At 39.9% G+C, this 16,235-nt stretch overlaps 2 protein-coding genes across 3 annotated transcripts in view; both read left to right on the forward strand.

Moving 5' to 3' along the window:
• The window catches only part of INPP5F (inositol polyphosphate-5-phosphatase F), a 949,391-nt gene that overhangs the window by 759,023 nt on the left and 174,133 nt on the right, over positions 1–16,235 (forward strand). The window lies entirely within an intron of this gene.
• The window catches only part of GRK5 (G protein-coupled receptor kinase 5), a 162,475-nt gene that overhangs the window by 130,373 nt on the left and 15,867 nt on the right, over positions 1–16,235 (forward strand). The window contains exons 5-12 of one of the 2 annotated variants that reach the window (XM_048944067.1): positions 728–828; positions 3,518–3,610; positions 6,772–6,835; positions 7,374–7,514; positions 8,557–8,747; positions 12,750–12,787; positions 13,566–13,655; positions 14,811–15,019. In XM_048944067.1, coding sequence (XP_048800024.1) covers positions 728–828; positions 3,518–3,610; positions 6,772–6,835; positions 7,374–7,514; positions 8,557–8,747; positions 12,750–12,787; positions 13,566–13,655; positions 14,811–15,019 — 927 coding nt within the window. Of the gene's footprint in view, positions 1–727; positions 829–3,513; positions 3,611–6,771; positions 6,836–7,373; positions 7,515–8,556; positions 8,748–12,749; positions 12,788–13,565; positions 13,656–14,810; positions 15,020–16,235 lie in introns of those variants that run through there. The other variant, XM_048944069.1, reaches the window with a different exon arrangement.

The raw sequence follows: 16,235 nt of genomic DNA on the forward strand, positions 1-16,235 counted from the left end.
AACCATCAAGGCATACTGCAAAAGACCTCTCTTTGGTAAGGGCTTTTTGAAGGAGCTGAATGTACAACCTCTCTGAAGGGAGAAGAGGATGAAAAGAGTTTATGTGCTTGGTTGACATAGCTCTTTTTTGATATGATTATTTTAAAACTGACAGGTTTTTTTTGTCCTTCTAATGATGAATTAAAGCATCCAGACACTTCTGCATGCATCTTGCTGTATTACTGATATAAAAATCAATATATACAAATGCTCTGCTCTTGTTTTTCTTTGAAATCTTGCTAGGTTTTTTTTTTTTAAAAAAAAGAAAAGATGGATTTTTCAGACAGCACAATGAATCATCAGTGAAGTGAAAACACTGGGCAAATTCTCTTTTGTTTAAGAGAATGGCCTGTACACAGTTCAGGCCAGCACATTTTTCATGGGATGCAAGGGAGCAGTTCAAAGAATTGGCAAGGAGTGGGTCCTGCATATTCATGAGGCTGGGCAAGGAGGTGAAGGTACGGGAGAAGGCAGAAAAGCAATGTGAGGATAGAGTGGAATGCGGAGTGAGTTACCACGGTATCCTATTTTACTGCTGTTTGACGGAAAGCTCCTTTGCTTTTACACAACCACTGGAATTGAATGGAAGCAGTGCAGGGAGTAAATAATGAATGTGTCTTTTACATGCTAACAGAGGAGAATCTGCACCTCATCACAGAGATAATGTGCCCCTCTGTTCTCCCCCCAGTCTCCAGCCTACGTTCCAGAAGTCAGTCAAGATCTTATCCAACAAACAGAGGAAAAACTCGAAAACAGTCCCTGCAAAGAGCTATTCTCTCACTGTACAAAGTAAGTATAACTTGATATCCAAAGACCACATGGCTGCAGTCAGCAGCTTGTAAAGACTGTCAGGTAAAAAGAGATTTCGATTTGAAATCAGGGCATGTACCTTCAGCTTACATTCATAATCTTAGAGGCGTAACTGACAAGCAGTGAAGTCATTTCATCCCAACAAAATATAATAAATATTTCCATGCCATTATATACACTACACACAAGCACTTAGTGTTTTAGGTATTTGACAGAGCGTTCTAGCCAAGTGAACCAGCCATGGATTTCATGCTGCGTGAAAAGAGCTACAATGCTAATATATCCAAAGAAAACATCTCTGTTTCAAAGTGAATAAAAATTAAGTGGCTATACAGACCATTAATCAGAGGAATGTGCAAACTTGCTCTGCATAGTTTTTCCAGAAAATCTTCAGCAGCAGAAAGGGGCTTTTTTAAAGCTTTCTGTCTGTCTGTGGAGTTCAAATGAACGTGCATTATTTCATCCTTTGTCTGGGAAAAGGCTTATCAGGTTTTGTAGTGGTGAGGCAATTTGCACTATTATGTTCTAAAGCTCCAGGTATGCAGTCTGCAGTTGCAAATACTGACCTGAGTATGTTCATAGCAGTGATCTTAAACCAACAGAAATATGAAAAGGAGGGATCATCACAAGCTGGCCCATGTGGTTTCTGGCTGAGCACAGTTTGTTTTCCCTGGATGATGTAATGGGGATTTGTAAAATTCGCTCTGCTGTCATTCATTGTTTTGACTCATTTCATTGACCTTTTCTGTTTCCAGTTATTCTTTGCATTGGTAGGAGATGTGGGTTATTTCTGGCCTTCTCTTATAACATAACTAGTTTACTTGCGTTGGCCCAATGTCCATGTTGAGATGCTAGCATAACTTACACCAGTTGTGTGTGCCAGTCACAATGACAAAGGCAGAGCTGTGCTTGACATAGAAAACCCTGATGTCCGTTTCCATTTCTGAAATCGATTTGAAAGCTGACAGTTTACTGTAAAATGCACTCTGTTGTTGCCAAAGAGGGGAACCAAAAGCAAACAAGTGCTGAAAAGCAGCTATTGTTCTCTGAAATACGTGAAGCTTTTAATTAACTGAATGAAATGGGCTAACATTGAGCTCCACTTCATTCGGGCTCTTATTCACACAGTCATCCCTTCTTCTGAAGCAAAACTGATCAATTAGCCAGCTTAGAGACTTTGTACATAAATATGCTGATTGTTTTAAGTGGACTGAAATGAGCTCAGAAGGAAGTCTTAAAAATTTGCTGTTGGCATTTACTAAACGTACAGAATAATGTTAATTTTGGAAGTGCTCACAGCCAGACTGAAAAAGGGAGTATGCACACAAATATGAAACTTAGTCCCGTTGGAACAGGAATGGGGATGAATTTCAGACAAGTTGCTTTAGATAAGATCAGTCTGTAGAAGAAATGTGTGTATAGCTGTATGTGCTGTTTCGATCTTCAGTATTTTGACTTTTTTCTCCTGCCTTCCCCAAGTTTCCACAATAATTTTCAGTTTGAATTTGAAATTTTTTTAAAGCTCATTAAGGCTAGGTGATCTTTTTATTTGTAAGCTTGAATTTTCATAAAAAATTCAAATAGCTGAGAAATTCCAAAAACGGAGGAATAGTGGTTCATAAATGGAAGGGATCTGAGCTGCATTATTCTTCCTGAATTGTTTGCTCATGTCTAGAACCACTCGAGGAAGAGCCGGTTTATTAATTTGCAAACCAGAGTAGTTCTTCACAGAGGATTTCATCCTCCAGCAAAAGCTAAGAAGTGTCTATATACACTTATGTACCGGCACCACTGCCAGCAGAGGCAGATGCAGTAGCCTCAGTAATCCAAGAACCAAAACCAAAATCCTCCAGTGAACAGCATGACAGCCTCCATCTCAGCAGCTCTCTCAGCTCAGCCCGAGTTTTCTTAGCTCTAAACCTTTGGCCTTCCTTAGGGAATGTCTGTTGGTCTTTGGCTGCTTGTTGCCTGTCGTAAGTAACGTTTTTATCGGTAACATTTGCAGATTGTCCTTTCTGTGAAGACTTTGCTGTCATAATGTGAGGACCCAATTCTTATTATTGATCCAGAAACAAATTCAGATCCCTATTCAGACTCTCTTTCCTCCATTTTATTCTATGAGGCACATTGCTATTAGGAAAAAGCTTTTGACTTTAATCAGTTACCAGTTCTTCTGTATAACAGGAGTTGAGACAGATTTTATTTTTTGCTCAAAGTAATGCCCCTAAATGTTCTCTTTTGAACAAAAATGGGTTTCATCAGAAATTTTTAACCCAGATCCATCTCCCAAAGTTTAGGAGCTCTTCTGCTGTGGGTGTTGTATTAAGATGGTCTTAGTTTACTAAGAAAAGCAAACATACTTGTTTATGTCTAACAGCCTTTGTAAAAATCCATTTAAGCCAGTGGGAGAATCCTTGTTAATTTTCAGCTAGCATAACAAGTACATATTACTTACTAGGCAGCTGGTATTAGGTCTTCTGTTATGAAACACAATAAGCATATCAATTTGTTCCTAGGTTGAAACCATGAGTAAAATAAAGTAGTAATTAAATAGACATCAAATGTCCTTATCGTTCAAGAAGTCAGGATTTTCTCCTCTTGTTTCATTTCTCTTTTGCTCCAAGTTCAGGATTTTAAAATGTTTATATATCCTTTTCATCTGAGATAGATCTGTCCTTGACCACCTCAGTGGGGAACCATTCCAAGAATACCTGAACAGCATGTACTTTGACAGGTTTCTCCAGTGGAAGTGGTTGGAAAGGTAAGTGTCACAATTTATTTTTTTAAATAAAAACGAATACAAAATATTTATTTCAGTTTCCATGGAAAGCCTGTAGAATATAATCTCAATCTAACAGCTGACGTGGTACCGGTTTGCTCCTTTTGCTTTTGAGGTAAATAGTTTGGCCTTCCTTCAGCATTACTAGTGTCTCCTCCCAATATCTGCCATTTATGGCCTTCTCTGTGCAGCAATTCTCTGCTTCTTTCCACTGTTGTCATTTGAAAAGATTCATCAAGGCTCATTCCCCCTTTCCCTGAGCTGTACTCCAGGGAAATTCTCCCAGAGAGGTCCAGGAAGGCTTTTCTAATTTTAGCATTTGCTTGCAGCTGTTCATTGTTAGAAGGTTCAAGACGAAGTAATGGTTTAGCCACAGGAAGATGCCACATAGAAAAGTTATTGTTATGCTGGCTTTGGATTCAATTTAAACACAAACTGTGTCTCAAGATGTGATCATCCAACAAGCACAACTTGTGACTGGGTTATGTATAATCCTTGATCCTTGAGGTCCCTTCCAACCCTAGCCATTCTATGATTCTATGATTCTCCTGGAAGCAGCTTGGGCACTTTCTTTGCTCAGCATGCTTGTGCATGCCCAGTGAATAGGACAAAACTTGTAGCCCATAAAAAATAGGAATCCAAGCCTCCTCAGTGATCTGAAAAACCTCTGTGGCCAATTTCATTGTGGGCCCTGTCAGAGTGAGCTATTTGTTGCACAGCAAAAGGGCACATTGCGCTTGTTTATGACCTACCTTCATGCATCTATACTGCTAAATGTAAGCTACACATCCAATCTCTGGCTTTTACATTTGCAAACGCTGTGCCCAAGAAAGACTGAAACAGATGCTGCTTGCTAGGGAAGCAAATAATAAAAGAGAAATCTCTCCCAGAACACCAGGGAGGCTGTTTTGGCTTCTAAAGCTACAGTGTTCTGCCATTTAATGGTATTAAGTATGATAGGCATATTAGGTATGTTTAAAATATGTTCAACATTTGTTGTCTTTCTGCTTAGCAGAATATGGTGACTATTTGTCTAAACCAGTTATCGCAATTATGAAAACGCTGTAAAACAGACAAAAAAGCAGCATGTAGGTCCTCGCACCATATTTATTGGCTGGACCTCTAAGGACACATTTAATAACCAAGCAGCCTTAGTGGGTATTTATTTGCAGGGAAGGGACCTTTGCCTCTTCCATGCTGGAGAGTGCTGGAGAGTACCCAGCAGATGAACACTGCTGGCTAACGGTGACCTTGAGTTGAGAGGCACCAGTTTCCACAAATGGCATTAATTACGGCAGATCAGTTAGGGCCAGACCCTGGAGTGGTGTGTATAAGCGTAAGAGCTCAGGGATTAAAGGAGCTGTGCCAGTAACTCTCCCTGGAAAGTTACAAAGCTGCTGCACAAGAGGGAAGGGAAGTGGTGGGCAGAGGGGAGAGCTGTTTCATGCCAAGACATGCTCCACATGCCATCTCGACTAAATCCAGAATTTACCCTTCCATTTCAGTTGAAAAACATCAGATGATTCATCTCTAGCCATGCTATTTCCTAGCCATTTTCTCATTTAAGATAAGGAATTTTCTCAAATACTTTGAGGATTTTTTTTTTTCCATTATCCCAACAAATGTGAGAAGCTACTGGCCGTGCCTATCCAGCTTAAGAAGCCGGGAGAACTGTTTTTTTTAGGATTAGCCAAGAGATGTTAGTGATTGGAATCTGCTGGCTCAAACAGAGAGTCACACAGTCCATTTACTCCAGGGACATTGCTGAGCACGTAGTTATCACTGCTAATTGTTGCTTTTAACCCCAATAGCATTCTCAGCGTTTTCTTAGAAGCCTGAAAATAGCATCTTCTAGTTTTGGCCATTTGCATGCTTTTCTTCACCTACTTATAAAAAACAATAGCAAACATAAATGAAACAATTTGCTTTAATGTTTATTCTTTATTGTCATCGACCCCATCACTGCGCTGCTAGAACAGCCACGTTATTGTGCTCCCTCTGCCGGCTGGCTGCCCGCCAAAGGAAAACAACGCTGCTATGCGGTTCTGATGAATGTTCATATTGATTGCCAGTGTAATTTTAAAATTTCAGTGATAGACTGGTGGACACAAAATCAGATGGCTCAGAATCCAGAGTACTTTCTCTGTCACACTGTAGAACTTCAATGATAGCCAATGTGGTGGAAGTAAGATTTAGGGCTGCAGCCCTTTAGGAAGAGCAGAATTTTGTGGGAATCCTGTAAGATCTTGTGGTGGCTGTGTTTGTACAATTACATAGATACTTATTTAACCCTTAATTTGGCTTTTAAATTGCTACTGAATATACACACATATGAATTTAACTCACTAGAGGGAGAAGAAAAAAAAGAAGAGTCTGCTAATTTGCTTAAAAATGGAACCAGGAGACTGTCTTGTCAGGTGAATGGTCTCAGCTAATCTGTTTCACATGCCCCCCAAAGGAAAGAGATGCTTTTCCTCCTTTTTTGCCCAGTGCTGTGGTCCCAAGAGGCAGGTAATTCCGGTTGGGCCGGAAGGGCTCCCAGCCCTGCTTCCTGCTCCTACCCCTCCTGTGAATGGGATCTGAATCCTCCATTCCAGCTCCTGGGATTGTTTTTTGCTTGTTTCATATTGATTTCCTGTTTTGCTTAAGGTCAAGAAAACATAAGTATTTTCATAGTGATTGAATCTTGGATCTCATTTTCTCAACTTGAAGAACGAGCAAAGTAATTAGATGTTAGCTCAGCATTACCCTTAAAAAAACATACCATGAGATGATCTGCAGGATTCATGTGTTGTTGCAAGCTCTCATGCCTCGTGTCTGCTTAACGAAGGCCAAAGCTATATAATGGAGATTCAGAACCCTCCTCAGTCCTAAGATGCTAGCTGAAATTATACTGATGACTCACTAATGTGTTGTATTTTATTACAGCTTAATATGTTGGAATTGAAAAGTTCAAGCCATACATAGCATTGAAGTAATGTAATTACATAATTATATATTATATTATACTATATAATTACCTCGAAATAATTTGATTATATAATATTTATCTATTTTGCTTTTCAAAAGTATGCCCTAAAATAAATAAATCACAGAGAGTGCATTAAATGTAGTGTGTCTTTTTTTTTTTCCTTTTCTTCCAGGCAACCAGTAACGAAAAACACGTTTAGGCAGTACAGGGTGCTAGGGAAAGGCGGCTTTGGGGAGGTGAGTGGTTCTGAAAGTTTCTGTTCTGAGTGTTTGTTGCTTCTCAGGAACTGCAGTATCTAAATGAGACAGAGGCTGATTTTCATTAATTGCTGATAGTTTTGGTTAACCTCTCTGACACAGCAATCTCAAAAGAACACTCTTGAAAATTATTTTGTATTTGTTGCATTCACATTAGAATTAGGGTCACACCCTTATTTGTATTTTACTAAAGGTTTGAGGTCACTGCCTAGGCAGCAGAGTCTAAGGAGGCCAAGGCAGGCCTTTGCTGAGCAGATTACCATCTACACAGACAAAAGGAGGTGGGATAGGAAGCAGGCGGAGGAAAGTGAAATAATTAAACCAATATTGCACAGCATGTTTGGAAACAGCAGTCAGTTCCCCAGCTGCCCCCACCTAAGCCTTATTCTCTGCACCACTGTTTCTAGCCTTAAAAGGACTAAATCAGATCAGATCAGATCAGTTGTGAGGAGCAAAGTGCAACCCAGAAGAAGTGTTATCTTTAACTTACCCAGCAACTGTTCTCTTTAATTCTCAGGTCTGCGCTTGCCAGGTTCGAGCAACAGGGAAGATGTACGCCTGCAAAAGATTAGAGAAGAAAAGAATAAAAAAGAGGAAAGGCGAATCCATGGCACTAAATGAAAAGCAGATTTTAGAAAAAGTCAATAGTCAGTTTGTAGTGAGTATTGAACTCTCTCTAGCATGGCTCTGTGCTCACCTGCTGAGCACAGTCTCTTGTTGAATCTGATGCCTCTTCCAACTCCTCGTACAGAAAAGGTGCTGTTTTCTGTAAGAAGCCCATCCTTCCACATTTCACCATGCACACTTTCAGAGTCTCACTTTTATCTGTGATCTGTGGGAAATGCACCAAACGATGTGTGTTTTCTCTACCATGTAACGCTCTTTCCAGCCTTGACTTGCATCAGGCTGAGCTATTTTTGTCCTGTGTGATTACCTGAATTCCCAGGTAATTCAGGTAATGAGAGAGGAGCTTGCAAGAGACTTAAGGAGATTCAACCCAAGTCCATCAGAAGAGACTAGTAGCAGCACCCAGCCAGTGACATGGAGCAGGTCAGCCTGACTCGAGGCTTTCCTGAGTTCGGCCAGTTCTTGTGTCTAAATACTTGCCTTGGATAAAAGAACTGCTGTTGTCTCAGCATCCGTTGTGTTCTTTTTACTTATTTTAGGAAACACTGTGAATACAACAGATGGAAAGGTAATCATGTTTGCTTACCTCTGGCAGAAGCAAAGACAATGGCACATATTTAAAAGGGATGTGTAGATTTTGGCTTGTTTGATCATTGCTGGGGCACCGCCAAAGCCGCACAGGGGTGATGGGGACCTTCCTGCCTCAGTTCGGCCACCGCGGGACTGGGCCTTCCTGGGAACTTACTGTGTTTGTTTGACAGCTAGCCAGCAAAACAGTGCAGCTGGAGCTGGAGCTTCCCTTGACTGTTAAGTTCTTTGAAGAATCTGAGCATTAAACTTGGGGGTTTCTGGTGATGAGTTGGCTGGATTCAACAGATTAATTCATGAAGTCCTAACAGCTAATTTTTCTATACTTTTAAAGTATGTGTTTTGTTATTGCAATAAGGTCCATATCAATTTCAGGAAGCACTTTTTTTTTCTTTTTCTAGTGAAAATTGTTAATGAAAAGTTAGTGATTTCTTCTTAGCAGATAAATGAACTGTCACAGCTATCTTACAAATGTTTTTTTCTAGGTCAATTTAGCCTATGCCTATGAAACAAAGGATGCACTATGTTTAGTTCTGACCATAATGAATGGAGGTGATCTCAAGTTTCATATCTACAACATGGGAAACCCAGGTTTTGAGGAGGAAAGAGCTTTGTTTTATGCTGCAGAGATTCTTTGTGGTTTAGAAGATCTTCACAGAGAAAACACAGTATACAGGTGAGCATTTTTTTGTAGTCTTAGGAAGACTTTCCCAGGGAGAAAAGAACTGTGCATTCCCCTCTACCCATTGTAGTGCAATAGAGAAAAGGTACCCCAGTGCTTTGATGACACTTCTCAGAGCCATTTACAAATACAATAGTAGTGAATCCAGTAATAGTGAAAGCAAGCAGTTCCTTCACTGAACATATCATGTCTAAATTATACAGATCTAACACAGAACTCCCCAAATCCTACATCAGCATCCACTGAGACCAAACAAAATTAGGAAAGTTCTTTTAAAATGATTGAATTAAGGAATCGAGTTTCTAGTTGATATGAGATGGAGTTCATTCTGTTCAAGTCTCTGTTTTAATCAGTTAAATTATGTTGCATAAGAGCTGTGGTGCATCAGATAGGGAAAAAAACACCTTTTCTAAAATGGAGCATCTCAGGACATTTTAGGGTGAAGGGTGACTTCAGAGAGAGTTCTTGTGGCTCCACAGGGATGGTTTTCTTCAGTAAACAGTCAGCATAGTTGTAAACACCATTTAATGTCTGTATTTGCTATCCTAGCTTGTGAAATCATTAAAGCCATCATTCACAGCAGAAGAGGTACTGTAAATTGATGAGAGCATCCAAGGGCAATGATTAATAGATAATAGTATGGGTTTTGATTTTTTTTGAAAAACAAAGCCACGCTTCAAATCACTGATATGCCGATGTATAATAAGCACTGTGCATATGTTTGTATATGGAGAAATTAGAATATTGTTCTTTGGAGGATTTCTCTGAGAAGCTGCCACTCTGTTGCCTTGTTGTGACTCAGATTTTGCTATCTTGCATTAGGAGAGCAGGCATCGATAATACACTGATCTGCATGGCACTGTCCCAGAAGATTTTTTCAAGGAAAAACAATGGGATTAAGTGTTTAAAGTCAATTGAAAAAAAAACAGATCTTAACTGATGTGTCTGGCCTTCTTTTCTTTAAAATATACCCTACACATTCAGAAGTTTTTAGGAAGTGCTACAGTTTTTCTTTAAGAAAAAAAAAAACCAACCCTTAAATCACATAGCATAAGATTTCATCGTATTGATGAAAAGGACAGATAAATTCATAATGTGGCTGGTAAAATGCCATGCTAATGCCACTTTCTAATAAACAAAGTTATATGTGGTCTACTAAAATACTATGGGCTTTGAGAGAAATGGCATCCTACCTCCTTAAGCAGTTGTTTCACATTATTCTTAAAAGACCTGCTAGTTCACAGTTTGGATGGGACATTCATTTTGGTGATTAATGATAGGTATCTTTGAAGGTGGCATTTTCTGGTAGCATTTCAGAAGCATCCGCAGAGACCCCTAATTTGTAATCCTACAAAGTGTTTTGGGACCTGTGAGAAGTGCTACACAGGTCAAAAAAAAATTAGCAACTACATGCTACAGCTTTCTCAAGGTGAATAATTCATAGCAAAACTTATTCCTCAGACTTAATTTCATTTTCTGTGAACAAAATGCTTCTGAGTAAATCACAGCATTCCAAAATAACCTTCCCATCTCCCGGACCAGTGACGCACGCTGTGGATGTGACCCGAGAGAACAACCAGGCCCTGTTTCAGGATCAGTGTCAGATGAAAAATCAGAATTCCCTTGCCAAATGAGGAGCTTACGTTACATTTCTAAACTGCATCATGTTAGTAAAGGTCAATGGGTTGACTTTTCATGGAAAGCAGACAAGAAAACCTTCTGGTTCTCCTCGAATTATTTATATATAACTATATATATTATAGCAGTGCCTGCAAGTTCCAATCTGCATCAAGATCACTCTGTCCTAGCATTACACAAATATACAGCAAAGCCTTGTCCACCATGATTAATTGTAGTGTTTATGCTGTCCCGCAGAGCAGAACAACGTACCACAGCCTTTCCGTGTGGGCGCAGTGCCAGCAGTTTGTGTTCCAGCATGTTTAGGCAAGGCGAGCTTAGGTTTCTGAAGCTGCACCATTGGGAAGTATCCTTACATATAACACATAGCACGGAGGAGTTTGAATTCTAGACATTTCAGTACAAAAATCACATTCCTCCTTGACGCTTTCAAGAGTTAGCTGTGCTAAGGGAGCTGTCCCTGATCCTGAAGAAATGGAGATCTGAAAACAGAAATGATAACTGATGTCTTCAGGAAAGGAAGGATTGCCTTAATTGCCCTAAATCACAAAGGACTATAAAAGCTGCACTGCTGTTCTCAGAGTCTTCATGGAGTCTCTCATTTTCTCAATCAAAGAAAACATATTTTCATAAATAGCATGCAACATTCTTTTCATTTAGCTACAGCTTTAGATGGGACTAATAACGGCTGGAGCAGAAGATAACATAACTATGAAGTCTAAGTTCTTCAAGAAGATTGTTCTGAAGGGTTTCAGAATACATTTTAGAAAGTAACCGTGAAATGCCCTTGTCCGTGTTGCTTCAGAACTGGAATACTGCTGATAGGCAGGGAAAGCCCACAGCAATATGGTAAAGAAAATCACAGATTCTCCTCTGAATTCAGTTGCCTTTCACATATTTTACTTGGCAAGTAAAGTTTACTTGGCAAGTAAGCTTGGTACCATCGAGCACCCAGTGGAATTCATCTTGAGAGGTCAAGAGGGTCTGAAGCTAGCAAGAAGAGGAAACTGTTCACAGTATTCTATGTTCTTGCTTGAAAAAATAAATAAAAACAAGATCAGTTTTGAGATGCCACTGTCAGCATTGTCAAAACTATTGAACACCACTCTCCATCAGAGGAAAACTCAAGGCACTGAAGCAGCACAGTTCAAAAGGCAGGGAGGACTCCTGCCCAGCCTCTCGTGTTGTGCGGATTTCTTTTGCTCCTTGAAAAGGACTGCGTCTTGCTGGGAAGCTAAGAGAATCAAGCTGCTTCACAAATGCAAGGAGGCCTTTAAAAAAAAAAAAAAAAAGAGACCAAACACTTCTTGGATTTGGACCAGACTAACACTGAGAGGAGGCAAACGTGTAAAAGACTGGGCATAAAGCTGTAAGCTGCAGCAATGTGCTTCTCCTTGATTTACCCAGGCGTGCCGATGCCTTCTTCAGGCTCCCCCAGTTCCCAGCTGTGCTTCAGCCCTGCCATGCCTGGGCCGGGGAGCAGCTGCTGGATTCCTACTTCAAAAGTGGCCCCTTGCTTCCAGGAGTGGCAGAGATGGAGCATTACTGGCATGGACAGTGTCTAGAAGTAGCACCAGGTGGAATGGGCTTGATTCAGGCAAACCCTTTGGAAGAATGACTGCCAAGACTCTGCTACATATATGAAAATAGAGGGTTTTTTTTCAGAAGTTCTTAACTTGGCTGCATTTGGGATTTTTTTTTCCCGGCAGGAGCAGTAAAAGGCACATCTTTGACATCAGAGTGACCACCTTGCCAGTCCTCATGGCGCTGCTCCAAACCACAAAGGCACCAGAGTTTCACAAATGTTTGCAAGAAGAATTTTGATCTGGGCACAGCACTCCCCTCTGCCCCTCATTTTCCAAAGTGGCTGAAACTATCACACCTGTGCACAAGTGTGTGTACATTCACGTAGTTGGCCTGAGTCTGATGCCAGGCACAGAAAATTTAGCCCAACAAATCACTTTTTCCATTTTCTTGAGCAAATAAAGTATTTCAGAATTGTTAATGTTTTTAACAAAAAGATTTTATAAAAGGATTTGTTAGAGATTTAACACCACACAGGACTATAAGGCTTGGTTTACAGGCTTTTCTGCTCTAGATGGATGACTCCATTATACTGGATTGCAAACTAAAAGCCTGGCTTAGTGGAAAAATGTAACTCCAGCTTGGAAAAAGACATATGGTTTCAGTCTCTCTGTGAAATGAGTTGAGGAAAGTTGTATTGGTTTCATGAGTTCCTTACTGTTTGAGTTGACACTCAATTGGTTTATTACTAGTCATAAATGCACTCACACGCTGTTGTATGCTTATGTTATCAAAACCAGCTTCATCCAAATAACTGCTATCTTTCATTTCCAGAGATTTGAAGCCAGAAAATATCCTGCTAGATGATTATGGTAAGTATCAGAGGTTTACAACAATTCTTCCACAAGATTATTTTGTAAAATAGATTAAGTTAGTTTCAGGATACGTATTGCACAGAGATAAATAATGCTCTGAAGTAAATAAGAGGCTCAGCATATTCTAATACTGCATATTGGGGTGGGCAGAATGCTAGGACTCATGCTGTACAGCAGGGTGTGTTCTAGGGAATGTGACTTTGCTGGTAGTGCCTGCCTTTTTCCCATTGTTTTTCCATCCTTATTGTTACAAGGCTAACATAACACAAACAACACTGTCATTTCTAAATCTGTGCTCCCCACTCCATTTCAAAAGTACTTTCATCCTTTACTGAGTCAACTCTCATTTTACACAAAGCCAGGTGCTCATTTGTTGCTGAGGGCAGTGATAATCAGATCTTATGCTGAATTATAGACCAGATGTAGCCCCTTCAGCCATCAAAGAGTTTCAGAACTATGTCAGCCCATCCATCCACTGTGATCAGTTCAAGATACTTCCCTGCAGTGTGCTACCCATTGTCTTTTTCTGGTTTGTTTTAAAGTATATAACGCAATCCACTCTAGTCCATAGCCTCACTGTTAAACTTTCACTGCCTTATATCACACTCAGTAATTCCTTTATTTATCAGTGAAACTGCTCCAATTCTTGTGTGTTCATTTCCTGAACAGTAAATTGCAAGAGTATTGTAATGACAGCAGTTGTGTTTTTGAGCTAATTTGGAGTCATATTATTATATCTGCTTTTGTATTGTTTTGTTTTGTTTTTTCCTTACAGGCCATATTAGAATATCGGATTTGGGTCTAGCTGTTAAAATCCCTGAGGGTGAATCGATCCGTGGAAGGGTAGGAACAGTAGGGTATATGGGTAAGTCTTCAGCAGCTCATCTTCTTGACATTTCACTAGGATTACCTGAGCTTTGTAGGCTTAAGAAAAAGAATTTTAAAACATTGCACTCCGCTGAGTCCAGTTCTGTGCAGCAAGCCTCCAAAAAGTATTCAGAGGAAATCAGGAGTTGAGAAAAGGCTGGAGCACAGCTGCTCTTAAAGAGACTGGTCTATATTCTTAAACCAGCAAGGAAAATAGAAAGAGCATACAACAGAATTAGGGATTCTAATGCTTTTAGCATAGATTTATTTTAGTAGTGTTATGTGCTTAAAAGAAAGAAATGTTTTTTTCTCATTGCTACTTTGCATAGTAGTTAAATGTGTATGTTTATGATTCATGCATCTGTTCGGCTGTTTGGACAGAGGAAGCCACACAAAAGAAGAGTAAAGATTTGTACATTCATTTAAAATAATAATAATAATAACACTCTCCCTAATTGAACTCGTTCTGGTTTTGGAAATGAATGTAATTGTTTTCATGCATTCTGTGGGTGAGCATACTTTGTGGAATAAAATTTGCGTACATTTATTCAACGAAATAGAAACTAACTGATATGAGTCACAGTTATATCAGTACTTTAATGAAAGCAAGCATATCAGCTGTCATTTCTAAGTTTTGTTATCTCTGTGTGAGTCTGTGCACACACTAAGACTCTGCCTCTGTCTGTTTGTAACTATGTACAGAAGGTGAGGATGTCTGCAAAGAAGTGACTGTATGCCCAAGACACACTGAATGTTTGCAACACAAAAGAAATGTATTTGTTTTTAAAAGGAGGGAACCATAAGTTATAAATTGAGTGAAAGGACAGAATTTGCTTTTGGGTAAATGTCACTGTTATTTACAGGATGTGTGCTTGTGTGTCATTTCTTTCTTAAATGGATAAGCCTGGAAGCACTCTTAAGATTCACCCACCCTCCCTTTATTTTTTAAATTGGTTTGGCTTGGTAGAAAACTCAGAAGAGAGTGTGAACATGGCAAGTGGTATGACATGTTGAGCAAAAAACTGGTGTGTAACATGCTGCATTTTCTGTAATTCAGTCACTAGAAATCATGAGGTATTTTAATATTCTACCTACTGTTCTCTCTTCCTGCCAATATCAAACATTGTCATAAGAGACATCTTCTCTTCCACAGCCCCGGAAGTGTTGAACAACCAGAGATACACACTCAGCCCTGACTACTGGGGACTGGGCTGTCTCATTTATGAGATGATTGCTGGGCAATCACCATTTCGTGGAAGGAAAGAGAAGGTGAAGAGAGAAGAAGTGGACAGAAGAGTTCTGGAGACTGAGGAGGTGTACTCCCATAAGTTTTCTGAGGAGGCCAAGTCCATCTGTAAAATGGTAAGGGGCTTAAAGGCACAGCATGGCAGCTTCGTGTATCTGACAGAGTCTCAGAGGTGATGTGGTACTGTAGAGAGCCTGCAGAGACAAGCAGTAATCAAGCTCATCTGTTGATGGGATGACTGCATTCTTTATTCATTCAAATTGCGTTTATTTGGGACTTCTCCATGAGATTCATCACGGTCATTTTGAGTCCTCCCCGAAGTTTTATGGCCAAGGGAGCGGTATTTATTCTCATGAGACTTTGAACGTTAGTTTGTAGTCAAGAATGCTTTTCTGTGTTTTATAATATCGCAGAAAAAAATAAAAAGGACTTGATGATGCAAGACTTTCAGTGTCTTCTGCAAGGAACTGAAAACCCCATGCTTCCATTGTGTTTGGTGGGAGCTGGGGGTAAGCAGGACAAAGATTATGCAATGAAATTATTGTGACACTCATATGTCCCACCCCATCTCACTCACTTTGTTAGCAGCTTTTCCCCAGGGTGCCAAAGCATCCAGCTTTTTTTAATACTGTTGAGCTGTCCTTTAAAATGTTTTCTCACCCTTTCAGCTGGGAGTCATTTTCATAGCACAATAGCCATGTCTGACAATGGAAATCCTCAAACCCTCTGAGAAATCTCAAAGCTGTGTCTGAATTTATCAATGTCTTGTCGACATCCATCTTTAGAAGGCTGAATTGTAACTTGGAAAGGGATGTAGCCTTTTTCTTGATTTGTTTGTTAAAGAGTGAAGTCTCCTTTGGAGACAGTGACATATCTATGTAAACTGGTAGAGAAAGAATGAAGGGAAAGAAAGATCAACAAATAGGTAGTGAGTGTTGCAGCAATATCTTGTGCAACAGGCAGGCAAACAACATATCAACAACATTCTGGTTGTCTGGCTTCATGAAAAGACACTGAATTCTCCCTGCAAAGTAATAATGGTAGCACTGCCAAGTATTATGTGCCTGGAAGTCATTAACTCACAGTGCACCAACACATTGCTGAATCCCCAGGATAGCAATTAACTGACATCACTCTTGATAGATACTTCAGGCCTTACGCTGCCCTTAAACCACAATTCAGAGCCTCCAGTGAAGTTAGAGTGAAAGGATTTAGGACAGCACAGGATCACACAGACCATTTCACGTGCTCAAAAAGTCTGCCATCTTTTCCTTAGAAGCATCTCAGCTCATACTAGGTGAAGAACAGTCTGCTGGAGTGGCAGAGTTTGTG

The sequence above is a fragment of the Lagopus muta genome, chromosome 5 (genome assembly GCF_023343835.1).
Source record: "Lagopus muta isolate bLagMut1 chromosome 5, bLagMut1 primary, whole genome shotgun sequence".
NCBI classification, from domain to species: Eukaryota; Metazoa; Chordata; class Aves; order Galliformes; family Phasianidae; genus Lagopus; species Lagopus muta.